This window comes from Vicugna pacos, chromosome 9 (genome assembly GCF_048564905.1).
Source record: "Vicugna pacos chromosome 9, VicPac4, whole genome shotgun sequence".
In the NCBI taxonomy this organism is placed as follows: Eukaryota; Metazoa; Chordata; class Mammalia; order Artiodactyla; family Camelidae; genus Vicugna; species Vicugna pacos.
The window spans coordinates 51991993-52008236 of NC_132995.1; the positions used below are offsets into that span (position 1 = coordinate 51991993).

The window sequence follows — 16244 nt, forward strand, 5'->3', positions numbered from 1 at the left end:
CACCCCACCTAGTCACAGCCTGAGAGGTCAACAGCTGCAAGAGGAAATTGGTTTGTAAGCATCTCACTCTGGTGGTGAAGGTCCAAGGGCAGGGCAGCTCCGCAGGACATGGGGTGGGGAGGAGGATGGAACTTGTGGGCCATGAGTAACTGGATGAAGCTGGGAGCCTGGGAGGAAGGGAAAAAGAAGGGCAGGGGAAAGGAAGAAGGGAGCAGAAACAAAGAGAAGGTGCCTTCCAAACATGCGTCCAAAGGAGTCTAGACAGCTGTCCTAAACTTAGGCTGCTGCATACCTTGATTAGCTAAGGGAGTAACTTAAATGAGATTACTAGGGGTCAAGTTCTGGCTCTTCCCCTGGGTATGTAAGGCCTCTAACCTCTCCTCCTTGTTTCACCTCTAATAAGATCCTAACAATAGGACCTACCTCCTAGGGTGGCTGGAAGGGCTCAGAGAGTGGATACATGCAAAATGCTTAGAATAACACCCAGCACAGAGTAATCATGAAATAAACATTAGCAGTTATGGAATTTTCAGTCTCTTTCCATGGCTCTCTCCTCCTTTCCTGCCAGAACACTTGCCACCATTTGATCTTATCTCACAGATTTTATGTTGTTTATTACCTACCTACCCTCTGCCCACTCCACTAGAACTCAAGTGCCTTGAAAGTCTGGAGTTTTTGTCTGTTTTGTTTATGACTGTACTTCCAGCTCTTTCCTGGAACAGTGCAGGAAAGGGACACAATCGATACTTCATAATGGTTGAGTGAATGAACAGGTAAATGAAAGAATGAACGAGTTATTATTATCCTGTGGACTCTAATTATGTTCTTGATTAGCTCTGAGTGATAATGGGCTACCCACCCAACCTTTCAGATATTGTGAGCATAGTGGTGATGTTTTATGACAATAATAGTGGTATCAGCTTTCTGAGGACTGAGGAGCGTGGTATCTGTAAGATACCCAGGATAAGTGCCTGTCAGTGACATCATTGCTTTATATGGTGTACTTCCTCCTCCGAGACACCTGGGTGCCCACCAAAGTTTCTGACCAAGGTGAGGAATCTATGAGAGATGAGGGAATTTAACCAAGCCTGTACATCTGATTCTTTGATTCTGTCCACCTTGAGGGCAGGGAAACCATGTGGCCAAGTCCTAGAGCCACAGCTCTTTGGTGGTGGCTCTCTGGAATCAGAGAGAATTTTACCATTTTGTGATAGGTTACTGCTGTTCATATACACTCAGTCCTTAGATGTGACAGAATTGGCTGAGACTGAAATATTTAGAAAGTGTAGCTCAGTGGACAGTCCCATAAACTGTGCAGATGCCCAGCTCTGCCCCTGGGGCAGATTGCAAACTAACTCCAAACTCTTGATGGCCACTCTCTCCTCCTTCTCAAAGTGCTGGGTGGCATATGGGGTCCTTGAGTTCTGGCTGATTCCATAGAACTTGAGGATTGGAAGGGATGAGCTGTGAAACAGCCAGTCCAACCCACTCATAACAGAGGTCAGTAGATGTTTTACATGAGTCAAGTCATTTAATTTGTACAACAATTTGTGATGGAGAAACTGTTAGCAGCCCTTTTTTCTTAAGAGGCATCTGAGACTCAAAGAGGAGTTAGCAGTTTTGCTAGGCGAGAACTTGCAGGGTCTGTCTTTTCGTTAACATACAAAAAGAGGCAGATGGCGAGCTGGTCAAGAGTTTGTGTTCTATAGTTGAGGGGTCCAGGTTCAAGCCCTTTGTCCACTAATTTATGCCTCAGTTTATTCATTTCAAAGCTAGAAATAGAATCAGCCTCTCAAAATTGTCGTGTTAAATAATCTGACACATAAAAAGTGCTTAGACTAGTGAACTGTCACTATTATCAATGAAAGTTAGCTATTAATTAATTATAATTATAATAAATAAATTAAAATGAAATAATACTTCAAATAGATAATAAAAATAAATAATAAAACAGTAAAATTTTAAATAAAACAATTCTCAATTAATGTTATTTTTATTTCTGCAGTTACTCCCACCACACAGCTCAGACCTTGGCAGATGGCAAGTGCTCAGTGGTGATGAGTTAAGTAGCTCGCCTAAGCCTGTTCTAGCGAGTGACAGAGTGGCTGTCTGACTCCAAAGGCTGTGCTTATTAACAAGAAAGGAAACTGAGGCTTCGAGAATGCAGATCTGTTCTCTGCCAAGGCACAATTAGGCTGTGGAGACTGGCTCAGGACTCAGGAGCTTGGACTCCCAATTCAGTACTTTCTCCTCTGCCCCCAGCGCTGGTTTGTCTGTCATTGGTCACCAATAAAAGGGGATGATCATATTTTATATGGAGCTGGTTAGGATTCATTGAGAAAAACATGAGTATGAAATACTTGGAAAAGTGCCTGGCACTTAATGAATACTGCAATTCTCATGATTATTTATCATGCATGCATTTATCAATGCATAGATGTTATTTTGAAGTCCTAAGTGTGTTGTGTTTGGCACTGGGCTTATTAAGGATTCAGATGAAAATAAGACTTGGTTCCTTACCTTAAGCAGCTGATATTCCAGAGAGGGATTCCAGAAAATTAATAATGACATGTTCTAAGTGCATTTAACTCAGCCTGGGTGGATCAGGGGCAACTTCCTGGAGTAAGTGGCATTTGAGGTGGTTGGTCCTTAATGATGAGCTATGACCCACCAATTGGACTTAGGCCTGCACAAGAGAAATCCAAGAAAGCAGCGCATGCAAAAGTCTTGTTGAATGAAATAGCTTTCTGTGAGGTGGGGTGAATGGTAGAATGTCCTTGTATGGCTGGGGCTTGAGCTTTGCTGGGGAAAATAAAGCAGAGCAGGCATATAGAATCTTTATGTATGACACTGAATGCCAAGTTTGGGATTTGGAATTAAAGGCAGTGGGGAGCCGTTGAAGATTTTATTCATATACCAAGAACAGATTCAGGAACAAAAGCCAGGAACAAAGTTGCTGTTATTCACTGCTAAGTAAAATAATGCCTAGCACATAGTAAATACTTGATACTAATTGCTTTAATTAAAAATTCCTCTGCTAACAATGTGAAAGTCAACTGGGGAGTTGGAGGAGTCTGGCAATCTAGAGATTAAGCACTTAGCTTGATTCCAGAAAAATACCCTTTTTTTGTTTGTTTGCTATATATTGCCGCTTCTTATCAACACTATTGTTGAATGAATGAATGAACAAAGAAATGAATAAATAGTTGTCCTATTCTACTTTCTTTGTCAAGAGAGGAACAATTTTGGGGCCTGGGAGGCATGTTAGCTGAGAGCAATAAAGTACGTAAGTCCTGAAATAAGTAACCATTTCACTCCCAAAGAATAATAACTGGGTCAGGAGCATCCTCTGGGAATATGTCAAGACCTGCCTCTTCACCCATAAGGCTCCACGACAAGGAACGAGAATTCTTTGTCTTTTCTTTTGACATTCTGTGGTCTTCAGAGTCTCCTGGGTACAAAGAGTGAATCAATAGATTCATTACATGAACAAGAACTTGGCAGTTTGAAAGGGCTTTAGATGAATTCCTGGCCTGTCAAGTAAGAGAAAATAGTGTTGAAAATATTCTATCATGTCTTGCTCAGGTGTGCCCCGGCTCACCTCAGCCTTCCCTGATTCACCTTGGGAATGCTGGGTCCTCAGTTCCCCTAGGGCATGCCCTGAGGCTCAAATGAGCTTGGTCTTGGCAAAGAGAATAGACTGTAGTTTAGTTGGTTCACACAGGGCCCCTGGACCCTTGGTCTTATGTTTTACACCACAGAAGGCTTTGAAGTGTGCACTCTTAATCCTGACCATATTTTTGAACACTGATTCCCTGGTGGTGTCCTGTAGTTATCAGCCATTGGACTACTACTTGGTATTCCTAACGACATGAATGCATCTAGACGCCCGCTGGTCCATCTACTCTCATTGGCCATAAGATCATCTGTTCATTCATTTCTTTAAAAAGAAAAAAAGGTTATTGAGTGCTTGTCATGGACCAGGCATGGTTAGGTCCTAGAGTACAATGATCAATAACAGATATTTAGTTGCCATCATGAAACTTAAATTCTAGTGAGGGAAACAAACGGAAAGAAGTGAACAATAAATAAAATAGTGACAAACGATGACAAATGCCATGAAAGAAACAAATAAGGAAATGAGCTAATAAAGAATCAACTGATAAGGGATGGCTTCTCCTCTGAAGCGATGACATATAAACAGATTCTGGGAGGATGAGGGACCTGGAAGTAGAGGAATGAGCATTCCAGACAGAGTGACTAGAATGTGCAAAGGCCTGTGTGTAGGGAAAAGCTTGGCATGCTTGATGACTGAGAGAATAGCCGAGCCTAGTGAGCAAGGGCAAGGAGAAACGGTGTGAATTTGAAGAGGGAGGCAGGAGAGAGCTTTGCAAGGCCTCAAAGGCTCTGGTCAGTCTCCCTTTTCCGTCATGTATTAGGAGAGAATTTTATGATTCAAGACATTCTTACGTTTGAGTTTTATGCCATAGAAACAGTAGATACATAAAATTTCCATGTGGAGTGTTGAGACTGAATGGCGGTGCACAGTAGGACAACAATTTGAGAACCACTGCTGGAGAAGATGGATGCTGAAAGTAGAGGTATATTGTTTGGTAGTTTTTTTTTTTCAACTGTAATAAATGTAAGTATGATAGACAGTAGACATGTAAGGCTAAACAGGACCTCTCCTGTGTACCTGCACTCTTTTACTGATGCACCCCACTCATGTCTGCTGAATGTCTACTCAGTGCCAGACAGTGTGTGGGTGAGGGGTATCCAGGGAGAGAAAGAGAGAGGTCACACCTGACCCATGGAAATTACACATCATCCATTTTAAATCCATAAAACTCAGCTTAAGGAATGAAAGAGTCTCGAATTTACCTTTTCTGACTTTCCTTTGGTTAAATTCTGGCAGCTGCCACACATACAGTATCATTAAAATGTAATTTTCTGTGCATAACTTGCTTCTGCAGATTGACTTTCCTCAACTCATTATGGTGGCCCTGACCTTAGTTTATTCATGAAAGACTAGAGAAACCATTAACTGGGTGGGTTTCTTTCTATAGGAGCAGCACAATTTTATCTACTAGAGGCATTGGCGGATTTGAGTTACATTGTAAATAAATTCATCCACTACAAACATTCATGGATCTGCCTTGCATTGTAAATAAGTTTTCTCAAGTAATTCTTAAGTGATGGCCTTACAATTATGGTAGCATAAGAAAAACAACAAGAAACAGGTTCAGTAACTTTGCAGTAAATATTCAAAAAGAAACCTAGGGATTTGCAAGGAGACAGCTGGCTTGGATTAGGTGGGTGGGAGGAGAGGACTGTTTGATGAGTAGAGAAAGTATTAAGGGCTTGAATTTGTAGTAAACAATAAACATTGGTCATACCCATGTAAACGAGTATGCTATATTTAAGTATTCAACTTTCAGCCCATGCCCTGAACTATTCATAGTCCCAAGAAGGGGGTTCATTTATGTATTAGTCAGCTGTTGCTGGATAATAAACAGCCACAACAGTGTCTGTGGCATGCAATAGTAAGCATTAATTCCTTTGGATCCATTGGTTGGTTGGAGTTTGGCTAATCTAAGCTAGACTCTGCTTCTCACTGCAGATCTGAGGATGGGTGGGGATGGCTCAGCTTTGCCTGTTTCTCATCCTCCTTGGGCCAGTTGGATAGCCAGGGCATATTCTTTTCATGGAGATGGCAGAGGTGTAAGAGAGCAAACAGAAACACAGTAGGGCTCTTAAGGCCTAGAATCGGAACTGCACACTGTCACCATCACCTCATTCTGTTAGCTGAAGCAAGCCAAATGATCAAGCCCAAAGTCAAAGGGGAGGAAGTTTACTCTACCACTAATGGGACATGAATTAGATACTGCGTAGGGTGAAGAATTGTAGCTCAAAGGTAATCTCCTGTAATTTAATAAGTATATTTAATTTATCTGTTATTATAGAAGGTTCTTTTATGTGCCAGACATCTAGGCAGCAGGATAGATGGCCATGTAATATTCCCATACCACTCACTGGTTAGAAATCTAAGAAAAAGAATTCTGGCTCTTATCTTTTATATATTCTGTACAATGGTCTTCACAGAAGTCTCTCTTCCTTAGTGGTGGCACTCGATGCAATTCATCTCCAATGTGGCCAGAGTCATAGTCCTAAAATGTAAATGAGCTATTGAACTTTCCGTCTAAGCAGTTTGGATGATTCCCCTTTGCCAGTATGACAGAGCTCAACCTCCGGATGTTGAAGTGTAAACTGATTCTAATCTGCCCCCCAAACTGCCCAGACTTGTCTTCTGCCTTCCCTCTGGTCATCAGCCCCTCCCCCAAGTGTCTCCTTTTCCTTATTTCTCCCTTACTCTAGCAGTTCCCTGCTTGGGGCCACAGACAGGTGGGGATTGGGGGCATGGGGACCAGACTGTCATTGGAAGGCATCTTACTAAATGCTCACTAAGCATTATCTGTCAACTATAAATAATGCTCACCACCTCCCCCAGACACTGCCATTTGCAACTTTACCTAGGTAAGATTGTAAAGAATAAACTTCAAATTAAGGTAGAGGGAGGTGTTGAATTCAGCTGCCTTTTGCTATTATTTAGTTGCTCATCAACAGATACAAAAAGTACAACTCTGTCAAGCAGAGATCTGTGATAGTTTTGACATACAAAGGAAATCAACCACGGTGGAGCCCTTGCCTCTTCTTAAAGGCATCCTGCTCCCCCATAGCTCTGGCTTCTTTGACTCTCTCAGCATCTCCTGCAGCACATTGTAATAGAATGATGTCTTCCTCTCTGTGAGTCATATTTTCTGAGGCACACAAAATATACCTTTTCATTTCTCCCTCTGTTGCCTATGTCAGTGGCTAATGTGCAATAGGCGCTTTGTGATATTTCTTGAATGAGTGAATGAATATATGTTAGTGAGTAGTGGAGAATTCTCTAGTGGTTCTCAAACTATGCATATGAAAAGCTTGTAAAACAGAGATTGCTGAACCCTAATCCCAAGTTTCTGATTCAGTAGGTCTTGGTTAAGACCTCAGAATTTTCATTTCTAACAAGTTTCCAGGTGATGTTGATCCTGCTGGTCTAAGGGTCACACTTTGAAAAGCACTGCTTTACCATATTGATGCTGAGATGATTCTCTGTGTAGAAATAACCCCAGTCACTAATTTTGGGTAAGGGAGACACCTAGAGGGGGGTTTTAACAACTTCTACTTCTTAGAATAAAATTGGTGTCTGAATGCCCAATTTTGCTACCACGAGGGACCGAAGTCCTAAAGACAGTTAGGCCAATTAAACTGAGATGGCTTAAAAGTCACTCCCCATTCTACCTCTGTGCTGGTGTTGAAGTCATGATTATATTAAACATATTCACAAAGGATTCTCTATTAGTATAGTATCTCAAAAACCAAAGGAGTATTTTCTATCTTATTCTTAGATGCCTGGGCTCTTTACACATTGCAGAAATTCAGAAGGATGTCACACCCTACGTGTCCATCACCAAAGAACCCAAACACCTGACTTGTTCACACTAGTCTCTGTGAAATGTTCCTTACTTTGTCTAATGCTGGTATAGACTATCATAAGAAGACCTAGTCTTGTCATAGGCTGAATTAGATGGCCATAGGAGGGGAGACTGTCAAAGTCAGAGGATGTTTTCCACATGGGAGGATTGAACTGTCACCATCAGGAAGTCTTTCTGGTAGGGCAGTACATGTAAGGGGGTTCATATCAGCATCAACAGTTTCAATACAGAAGTCATTTAATTTATCTTCTCAGAATGAGCATCTGAGGACTGACTGAATGCCAGACGCTATTCTGGAAGTTGAGCACACAGCAGCAAAAAGACAGACATGGAACTTATATTTCACAGGGATATAAGACAACAAACAAGCAAATGTAATTTTTGGTTAGTTATTGCTGCATAACATACCACCCCTAAATTTAAAGCAATTATTTAGTTTTAGTTCAAATAACCCTGGGTCAGCTAATCTGGATGGGACTCTGCTGGGCTTGCTCAAGCATCTCTGGGTCCAGGGGGTGCTCATCTCTCCTCCTGTGACCAGTGCGCTAGCCTGTGAATGTTCCTTTGAAAACACTGGTAAAGGCCCTGGCCAGAGCTGGCTGAAATGCACAGGGCCTCTTGGGGCCTGGGCTTATAGCTGGCACCCCATCACTCTGCCTCATTCCAGTGGCCAAACCAAGTTTGTGTGTCCAAAGCCAAAGTCAAGGTATAAAAGGTATAGGTACAGGTTGGAATGAATAATTGAGACAATGATATAAGTGACCACTAGTAGTGTAAGGTCAAGTAATGTAAAGGGCTCCGAAGAAATGTAAAGCAGTTTCATGGCTCAAGAGTAATTAGGGATGCTCCTTCTGGGTGGCCAGGTGTTATGGGATGGTTTATTGTCATCAACCTGGGTATTTTTACCAGCCTATCCCATTGGGAGGGGTATAGCTTCAGCATTGTGCTATGTTGTAAGGCTATGTAGGGTGAGTTTCCCTCCCTGCTTTCCAGGTATATCCCATACACCAGTTATCGAGGGATCCTGACATACATGATAACTGTCGTGTCTCGTAAGGGCATCTATCTGGTTTGTCACTGTTCTATTCAAATACCTCATCACAGCAGCACTTTCAGAGGGTGCCAAAATTTGAATAAATTATCTCTGCTGGATGATACACCAGTTACACCCTTTCCATATACATACACCATGTGCTTGTTCACATAACCACAAGCACTGCACTCACCCACACGGCCACCTCCACACACTCAGAAATGATATCTTCAACCATGTCAGTCAATGAAAGGAAACAGTCTCACTCCCTGGCACCTCAGGAGACAGACGCTGACTGTTGGATGATTTCATCAGCTCCAAAGCCAGGATGATGTGCCTGGAAAAGGAGTGTGAACCTGGAATGTGTCTCAGTGCAGAAACAGCTTCTGGGGAGCCCACAGCTGCAAAAGCCATCAGGGGTTGGTGGGGGCTAGGGTGGGAGGAGATAGAGTGGGGATAGGTAGGGAGTGGTTTTCAGTTTCAGTATTTACTTGCCACCATCAATCAATCCATCTGCCAAAGACCCTCATTAGGGAGCTGAAGGGAAAACAAGGCAAAACAAATAAACAAAAATGGATTTCTTCTTCAGAAGTCTTCTATCATTGGAGTGAAATGGTTTTTCTCTTGTCTTTGTTGAACAAAACCTGATATGTTATTGACAAAATGCACATTTTCTGAGAGTAGAGGGGAGTAGGGGATAGAGGGGGAAAATGACATCAGTTTTTATGATAATCCTTGGAGTGTTATGTTATTACTCCCATTTTGTTGATGAAGAAACTGATGCTTGAGGTGTAAAAGCAACTTGCCCAATATAAGTGAATTCTAGAGATCCCAATTCAGGCTTCATTTTATAGACAAATCTTTTCCCAGCCTTCCTAGCCTTCATGGGTTTCTAGAAGTAAGCCTCAAGGCCTAATAAGCCTCTTGAAGTTAACTCCCCCTGGGCCCAAAAGTCCAACCTGTGAAGACTAAGGTAGGAAGGAACAGAAACTGGCTCTTTGGACACCTGAAATCAGTAAGCTGACTGGAGCCACTCTGCCTGCTGATAGAACAGCTCAGGACGAAAGCCCAGGACCTTGGTGAATGTCTGTGCAGGTCCTGGCTGGAAAAAGAGTGAGCAGGATTTCAGTCAGGCAAATCTACAGCCATCTTCCCTGGTACCATCAGATGCATGAGGTCATCTGCAGCCTGGGAATCACAGGCTTTGGTTACCTGCTATGAGTCACACGTTAGTTTTATGTAGAGATGACAAAGCTGAGGGCAGATTGGAGTAGTGCCCTTGGCTGAACTGAGCTACCTCACCAGAGATTATTCCCCTCCTTGGAGGAACAGCCAACAGCTGGCCCTCGGGGGGCCACTCAGGCACGGCCCTTTGACTCTATTAGGCTCATTTCTAAAGGGCAACTCTTGCCTCAGAGCTCTGCTGGAATTGGCTGAGGCCTCTGCTGCAATTGCGAAGTCTTCTACCTCTCCCTCTGCTGGACTAGTTTCCCTTCCTCTTGCAGTGGCTGCTCTTGAGAAAACTCCCCAGTAAGTGACTTGCACAAACCCCTATCTGAGCACCTATTCCAGGGACACCAACCCTTCTCACACTGGTGATTAAATGCTCCAGCCTTGAGGTGAGACCTGTCACTGTTGCTCACAGCTCATTGGCTAGAACTACTTACATGGCCCCATGGGGACCACAGATGGGCCAGCAAGTACAGCCCTGTCCTGTGCCGAGAAAGGAGGAAAACCTGTCCTATTGAATGAACAGCAGTAAGGAGGATGGGATGGGGAGACCACAGAAAGGGCCAGAAGAACTGTAAAATTCAATTATACAGCTCTGTACTTTGGACAAGGCAGCCTTAGGCACACACTGCCATTCATTGCTTCCTGGCCTGAGTGACTGCCCATGGAAAAGTGACTAGAACATCATCTTTTTTTGCCCTCTCTCCCCCTTATCATGATTGATCATCTTCTGAGCTCTGCTCTGCTCTCTTTGTCTTTCTGTCTGCTGAATCCGTGGGCTCAGCTCATTTGGCCCCTGATTGACAAGAGGGCTCCTGCCCTGAAATGGAGGAAATTTAGGGTATTTCAGAATGCCTTGATCTGAAGCCTGTTTGATTCCAAAGTATCCTATTTTACTCTTACTGGTGGGGAATATGGGTGTGGGTCTCCACACACATGGTTTCCAAGCTGGGACAATCAGATCATCTGTCAAATACTGTGACTGCACTTCTCAAGAGGCTCAGGGGTAGATGCCTACCTAGGCAAGAGGACAGTGGAAAGCTGAAGAGACTGGAAGAAGAGCATCCATCTTTCCTGGACTCTTCTGGGGACTGTTTGGCCAACATTGCCATCTGTTGGGCCAGCACTGGCTAATGGAGCCAGGTGGTCAGATGGCATTGCATCTTCATCAGTGACCTTGGGAACACGTGAGCTGACCTTGTGACCGAACTGCTGACAATGAAAGATTTTAAAAAGTACATCAGTTTACATTTATTGAGTGATTATTTTTCTAACCCTAACCTCATGAGTTCAGTAGAGTTTATATTTTCACTTAACTAGTGGACAAACAAAGGCAGAGATAGTGAGCAATTTACTAGTCAGTGGCAGAGCTGGGGGTTAAGCTTAAGCAACGTGGCTCCAGATTTTTTGCCCTACTTCACCCTCTGCTACTTCTTGATTAAGTCCAAACATCTATTTCACACACACAAATGACTGTCTATGTATTCCAAACCCTATGCCAGATGCTGGGAATACAGCTTAATCCTTTGAATCTCAGCATGGCCTATTGCTCAGTGTCCTGCTTTTAGATGTCACATTATACATTTATTCCAGTATTTAGCACCCAGGAAATTATGTCAGAAGATATATGTATGTATACATGTATCTGCAAGAACTCTATAATTTACATATTTCTCTTATTGCTTTGGCCACCAGGAAGCTCAGATTTAGCATTTCAGTTTTCTGATTTTTTTTTCCTGACCCAGATTTTTTATTTTGGTTGCATAAATTCCATTGAACAACTGTCCTTTATTATAAAACACCTTAAATCTTTTTTTTTTTTTTTAAGGAGGCTCCATGGAAATGACAAAATAAGGTCTTTACTGCATATTCTTAAATTCCTCCTGGGAAAGTTAGACATAGATCTCCCTCTTACTTCACTCCCATAGCACCCCATTTATAAAATTTCTTGAGCAGTGGGTACTACTCTTTCCAATCTCTGGAGGCAGCTAGAAGCTTCTGAAATAACACATCCAGATAGAGGGAAAAAAAGTTTCCTCAAACCACAGTGTCAACTTTGGTGCCTGATGCACATTTGTGGAGTAGGCAGCCAGTCAGACTCTCACCTGAGCAATTAATAAAATCTATTGCCCCTTGATGGATTTTTTTCTGTAAGCTAGAATTGATCTCGTCTTTGTGATTTGTGAGATGGTAGGGAAACACCAAACACCGTCATCACTGGGCCACATTGGGGGGGGAAAAAAAAGAAAAAGGAAAAAAAAATCCACCACCAAGTCTTTCCAGGCATAGAAAGGGCTGGAACTGCTGGGGTCATTTTATTTGATTTATTGGAAATAAAGTGGATCTTATTAACATTTTAATACAGAGAATTTTTTTGCACTGGGCTGGAAGTGGCCGACAGTTCCCAGTGCAATTGCATTCTCTAGAAAAGTGGCACCAGCTGGCGTGATTTGTGGGGCTGGGCCCCAACAGTCCAAAAAAGCAAACTGGCTGCCTCCTCGGAGGGGCTCGCTCTGTGCGAGGTGCTCGCCGCCGTATCTGCCATGCAAAACGAGGAGCTTTATGAAGGAATCCGTCTTGTAAAGCCATTGGTCCTGGTCATCAGCCTCTACCCAATGCTTTCGTGATGCTGCCGCTGATCTATTTGGGAAGTTGGCTGGCTGGCGAGGCAGAGCCTCTCCTCAAAGCCTGGCTCCCACGGAAAATATGCTCAGTGCAGCCGCGTGCATGAATGAAAACGCCGCCGGGCGCTTCTAGTCGGGCAAAATGCAGCCGACAACTCCGCTCGTCCTGTGCGTTCTTCTGTCCCAGGTAGGGAAGAGGGGCTGCTGGGCGCGCCCTGCGACCCGTTTCTGCATTCTGATCGCCTGCCGCGGGCTGGGCGAGGGGCTTTTTGGGGGTCGGGGGACTCTGGGTGCGGCGACGAAGACAGCTCGGGGCTCACAAGGGAGGTCATTCCCAATCCCTGAAATCCTACGGGGGCCCTGGTTTCCCACTCCGGCTTGCCAGTGTATATGTGTGTACGTTAAGGGGAGGAGGAGAGAGCTCCCGAGTCCTTTTTTGTGCAAGCAGGGGCGACATTCTCGCCTACATCAAGTGGGGTAACTTTGATCCGCCGCCTCCGTAGGCTCATGCATTAGAGAAAGACTCAGTTGGAGGCGACTCCAAGGAGTCGTGGTTTCCCTAACCCAGAGCCAAAAGAGGGAAGCGCAGCTCGGGTCGGGATTGCGGGCTGCCGGGCTGGTGAGGCCGGCCTGGCACCGCCGACTTCCCGGGGCGCCCGGGCCCCCTAGCCCAGCCCAGCGGCGCGCTAGAAGGCGCCTCCGGCCAGCTGAGAGCTGCAGCCCGGCTGCCGCTGTCGCTCAAAGGAGCCAGCAGTGCCGGCATCGGGGTCCATTCCCTCCTTGACCTCGGGCCCAGAAGCGCCTGAGCGCGCCCCCCAGCCCGGGAGCAGGCCCCAGCCCCTCGCGCCCCCTTTGTCTAGCCCGCTGGAGCTCCGACCCTGAGCCCTGACTGCCACCTCTCCTGCCTTCCCAGTCGGGCGCGGAGCGCGGAGAAAAGTTCAAGCCTTGCCCACCCGGGCCCTGCAGCTGCCTGTTAACCCTCGGAGCGCTGAGGCGCAAGGGAAGGGTTGGCGACCTGGGAGAGGGGGAGATGGAGACGGGGTTCTCCAGCAACCACCTCTGAATCTCGGAAATCTCGGGAAGTTTGTGTGCAGGAAAGCAGTACTCTGAGGAGGCCAGACTGGAGGTGCTGACTGGCGGCTGAGGGACACGCTCAGCCCTGCTCAGGGGCCTGTGGTTTCTGACAGCGCTGTGACCCAGTCCCCTCCAGGCCTCCCTGGCAGTCTGTGGGACTTGGCACGAGCTGGCAGCCTACAAGTGCATGGGTGAGATCAAGGAAAGACCAGGCAGGGAAGAGGGAAGGAGACAGGGAGTGCCTTGGGGTGCTAATTGGAATGGGTGTTGAATTCCTGGCCAGGACTCCTGGATGCCAGGGGATGAGGCACATGTGTCAGTGTGTGGGTGCGGTGAGAGGGAGGGAGAGGCAAGGGCTGGCTGGGATGCAGAGATGTAGTACAGCCTTCTGAGGGGAGACCACTGCCGCATCAGTGTTGGGGTTAGACTTTGGAAATGGGTCAATGTCCCAGCAAGCAGTGACCATGGTGACTCACAGTGGGAGGTGGGGGTGGATGGTGGTGCCCGGAGGCAGAGTAAGGTACCTGACTGCTGAACAGCCCCCACCCTCCCCAACTCATGACTTCCTTCTTTCCTGGATACACAGCCCCCATTCAGGACTGCCCAGTTATATTCCTCTTCTTCTAGGGCTTTGAGCTGATTCTCTTGGGGTCTCTGTAGCTTTAAGTCCTGCCACAAATCCTAAACCTGTCTGTGAACCAGTTTTCCAGACTTTCTGAACTCTTTCTCTGCAGTGGAGTATATGTGTGTTTGTGTATATATATATATCTCTCTCTCTCCTGATTTAGCAGGTTCAGAGCACGCTTCTGATTCAGAGAGATCCTCTCTGCCATATCCTAGTGGTACCACCTGGGTAACTTTCTTAACCTTTCTGAGTTTCCAGATTCTCCACTGTAATTTTATCACTTTCCTAGGATTGCTAGGCAGATTCGAGGACATTCAACAGGATGTCCTAGGTGATACATCTGGCACAAGGCCTAGCACTCTGGAGCCTTCTGTGTTGGGGAGCACTTACCATAGCCTTACCAAGGACTTTACAAGCCTTTTCTCCATGGGCATGTTTTGACCTGTTTGGATTTCAGGGTTTGCCCAAAGTTTTGTCTTCCTTTGAGTAAAAGAGACCACATGATAGCACCCAGCAATCTCTATGCACTAGAGTCTTAGGTGATGCCTTTTGCAAAGCAGCTGGTGTGTCTCCTCACCTAGGGCCTGGCTGGCACAGGTAACTCCTGAAGGCTGTCTGCTCTCTTGGTTTCTTTAGGATCAGAGAGCAGAGATTTTACTGTGAATTGAATTGCCTGCCCTGAGAGGCTTATTTCTCTCTCAGATTGTTATTCATAATCAGAGCAAATGTCCACATTAGGACAGTAATTGATATCCTGGTAGCAATAGCTCCTTGCAGGGAAATCATTTTGGTGCAGATCAGTTAACTGGCAAGAGGTTCAAGTGCAGAGCTCTGTGTGCCACAGTGAAAAGTGGAGAGAGTCTTGGTGCCTTTGAGTCAACAAGCAAAAACAAAACTTTCCTGCAGCAGAGAGAAAACAGAAGGGGAAAAACACCGTAATAAAGCAAATTAGTCATTTAGCCTTAGTGGTGTTCAGGCAAGTATGTGTGTGTTTTTCCACCGCAGTTGTGATACGCTGGATCCAGCTTTGGAAGCCATCAGTCTCTGTAAGTTTATAGGCTAGGGGGCTGGTTTAGCCATTTTGGAAGGAGGAAGAGGAATTCTAAGCAACAATGGCTGGAAGCTCACAAAGCAGAGAAACAGTCACCTCTCCTTCTCCCCTGGGGCATTTTGGAAAAGGCTGTCCCAGAAGTGGCCTCTGGAACTTGGCTATGATAAATAATGAATGTGAAACAAATCAAGAGAGGCATGAGTTAGGAATTCCACTGTAAATATGATTCCCCCACCCACCCACCTAATTTGGTAATCACATCTAGCCAAAATTTCTAACAATGAATGAGTAATCCCCTAAGAATTAGAGTTTTAGGGAGTGGTTCAGGTTTGGAGAACAGTCACTTAGGAGTGACTAAAAATGTTCCACAGAATTCTGAGATGTTGATTTAAAATGTGGAGGTCTTTCTTGGAGTCAGAATCTTGATTTTCAAGATTTTAAATGAGAATCAGTGTTGTCTAGTGCCCCTGCAACTTCATATCTTATATTTTTAAGGGCAGTGGTTATTTGCAGAACCCTTCTGATAAGGAGGAAAGACTTTGAGGGTTGCAGAGGGCATCTCCTGCTCTGAGATGGGTTCAATGTGGGACAGCCTGTAAGATTTTAAAAGCACTGGAGAAACAGAGATGTAAGTGGTGGAAGGAATCACAAAGTGCTAGAGTTCATGTGTCTGAACAACTTTTTCACAGATCCCCAAAGAGATTTAATAAACTGCAAGGATGAATATGTGATCTGGAACTTATGCAATGCCACAGTCTATATTAAAAGCCCCAACAGTCATCTTAGCTAATATCTCCTACTCTGCCTCCCTCCCTTCTCTCCTTTTCTATCTTTAGCCTTTGGGCTTCCCATTAAATAAAATGTTTCCTTCTATGTGTTTCAGTGAAATAGCCCAATAAACCAATGTACCCAATAACTGCATTATCTAAAATCACCAGCATTTGGTTGTGTATATTGAGTCTCAGTCGAAAGTTCACTATTTAGGTAAAAGTATAACTGGGTTCTTGTGAATATCTTTCTTTCTTTCCCTCCCTCCAAAAAGAAAGTTCCTTGAGGAGTCCAGTTAATTTCT

General features: G+C 44.9%; 1 protein-coding gene across 3 annotated transcripts in view; it reads left to right on the top strand.

Annotated features, from left to right (window-relative positions):
• The window catches only part of CDH13 (cadherin 13), a 1012485-nt gene that overhangs the window by 57336 nt on the left and 938905 nt on the right, over positions 1–16244 (top strand). The window contains exon 1 of one of the 3 annotated variants that reach the window (XM_006207526.4): positions 12424–12609. The exons of the other annotated variants lie outside the window; for them this stretch is intronic. Within the exon in view, the coding sequence (XP_006207588.2) occupies positions 12565–12609 (45 nt within the window). The 5' untranslated portion in view covers positions 12424–12564. Of the gene's footprint in view, positions 1–12423; positions 12610–16244 lie in introns of those variants that run through there. 3 annotated transcript variants of the gene reach the window in all.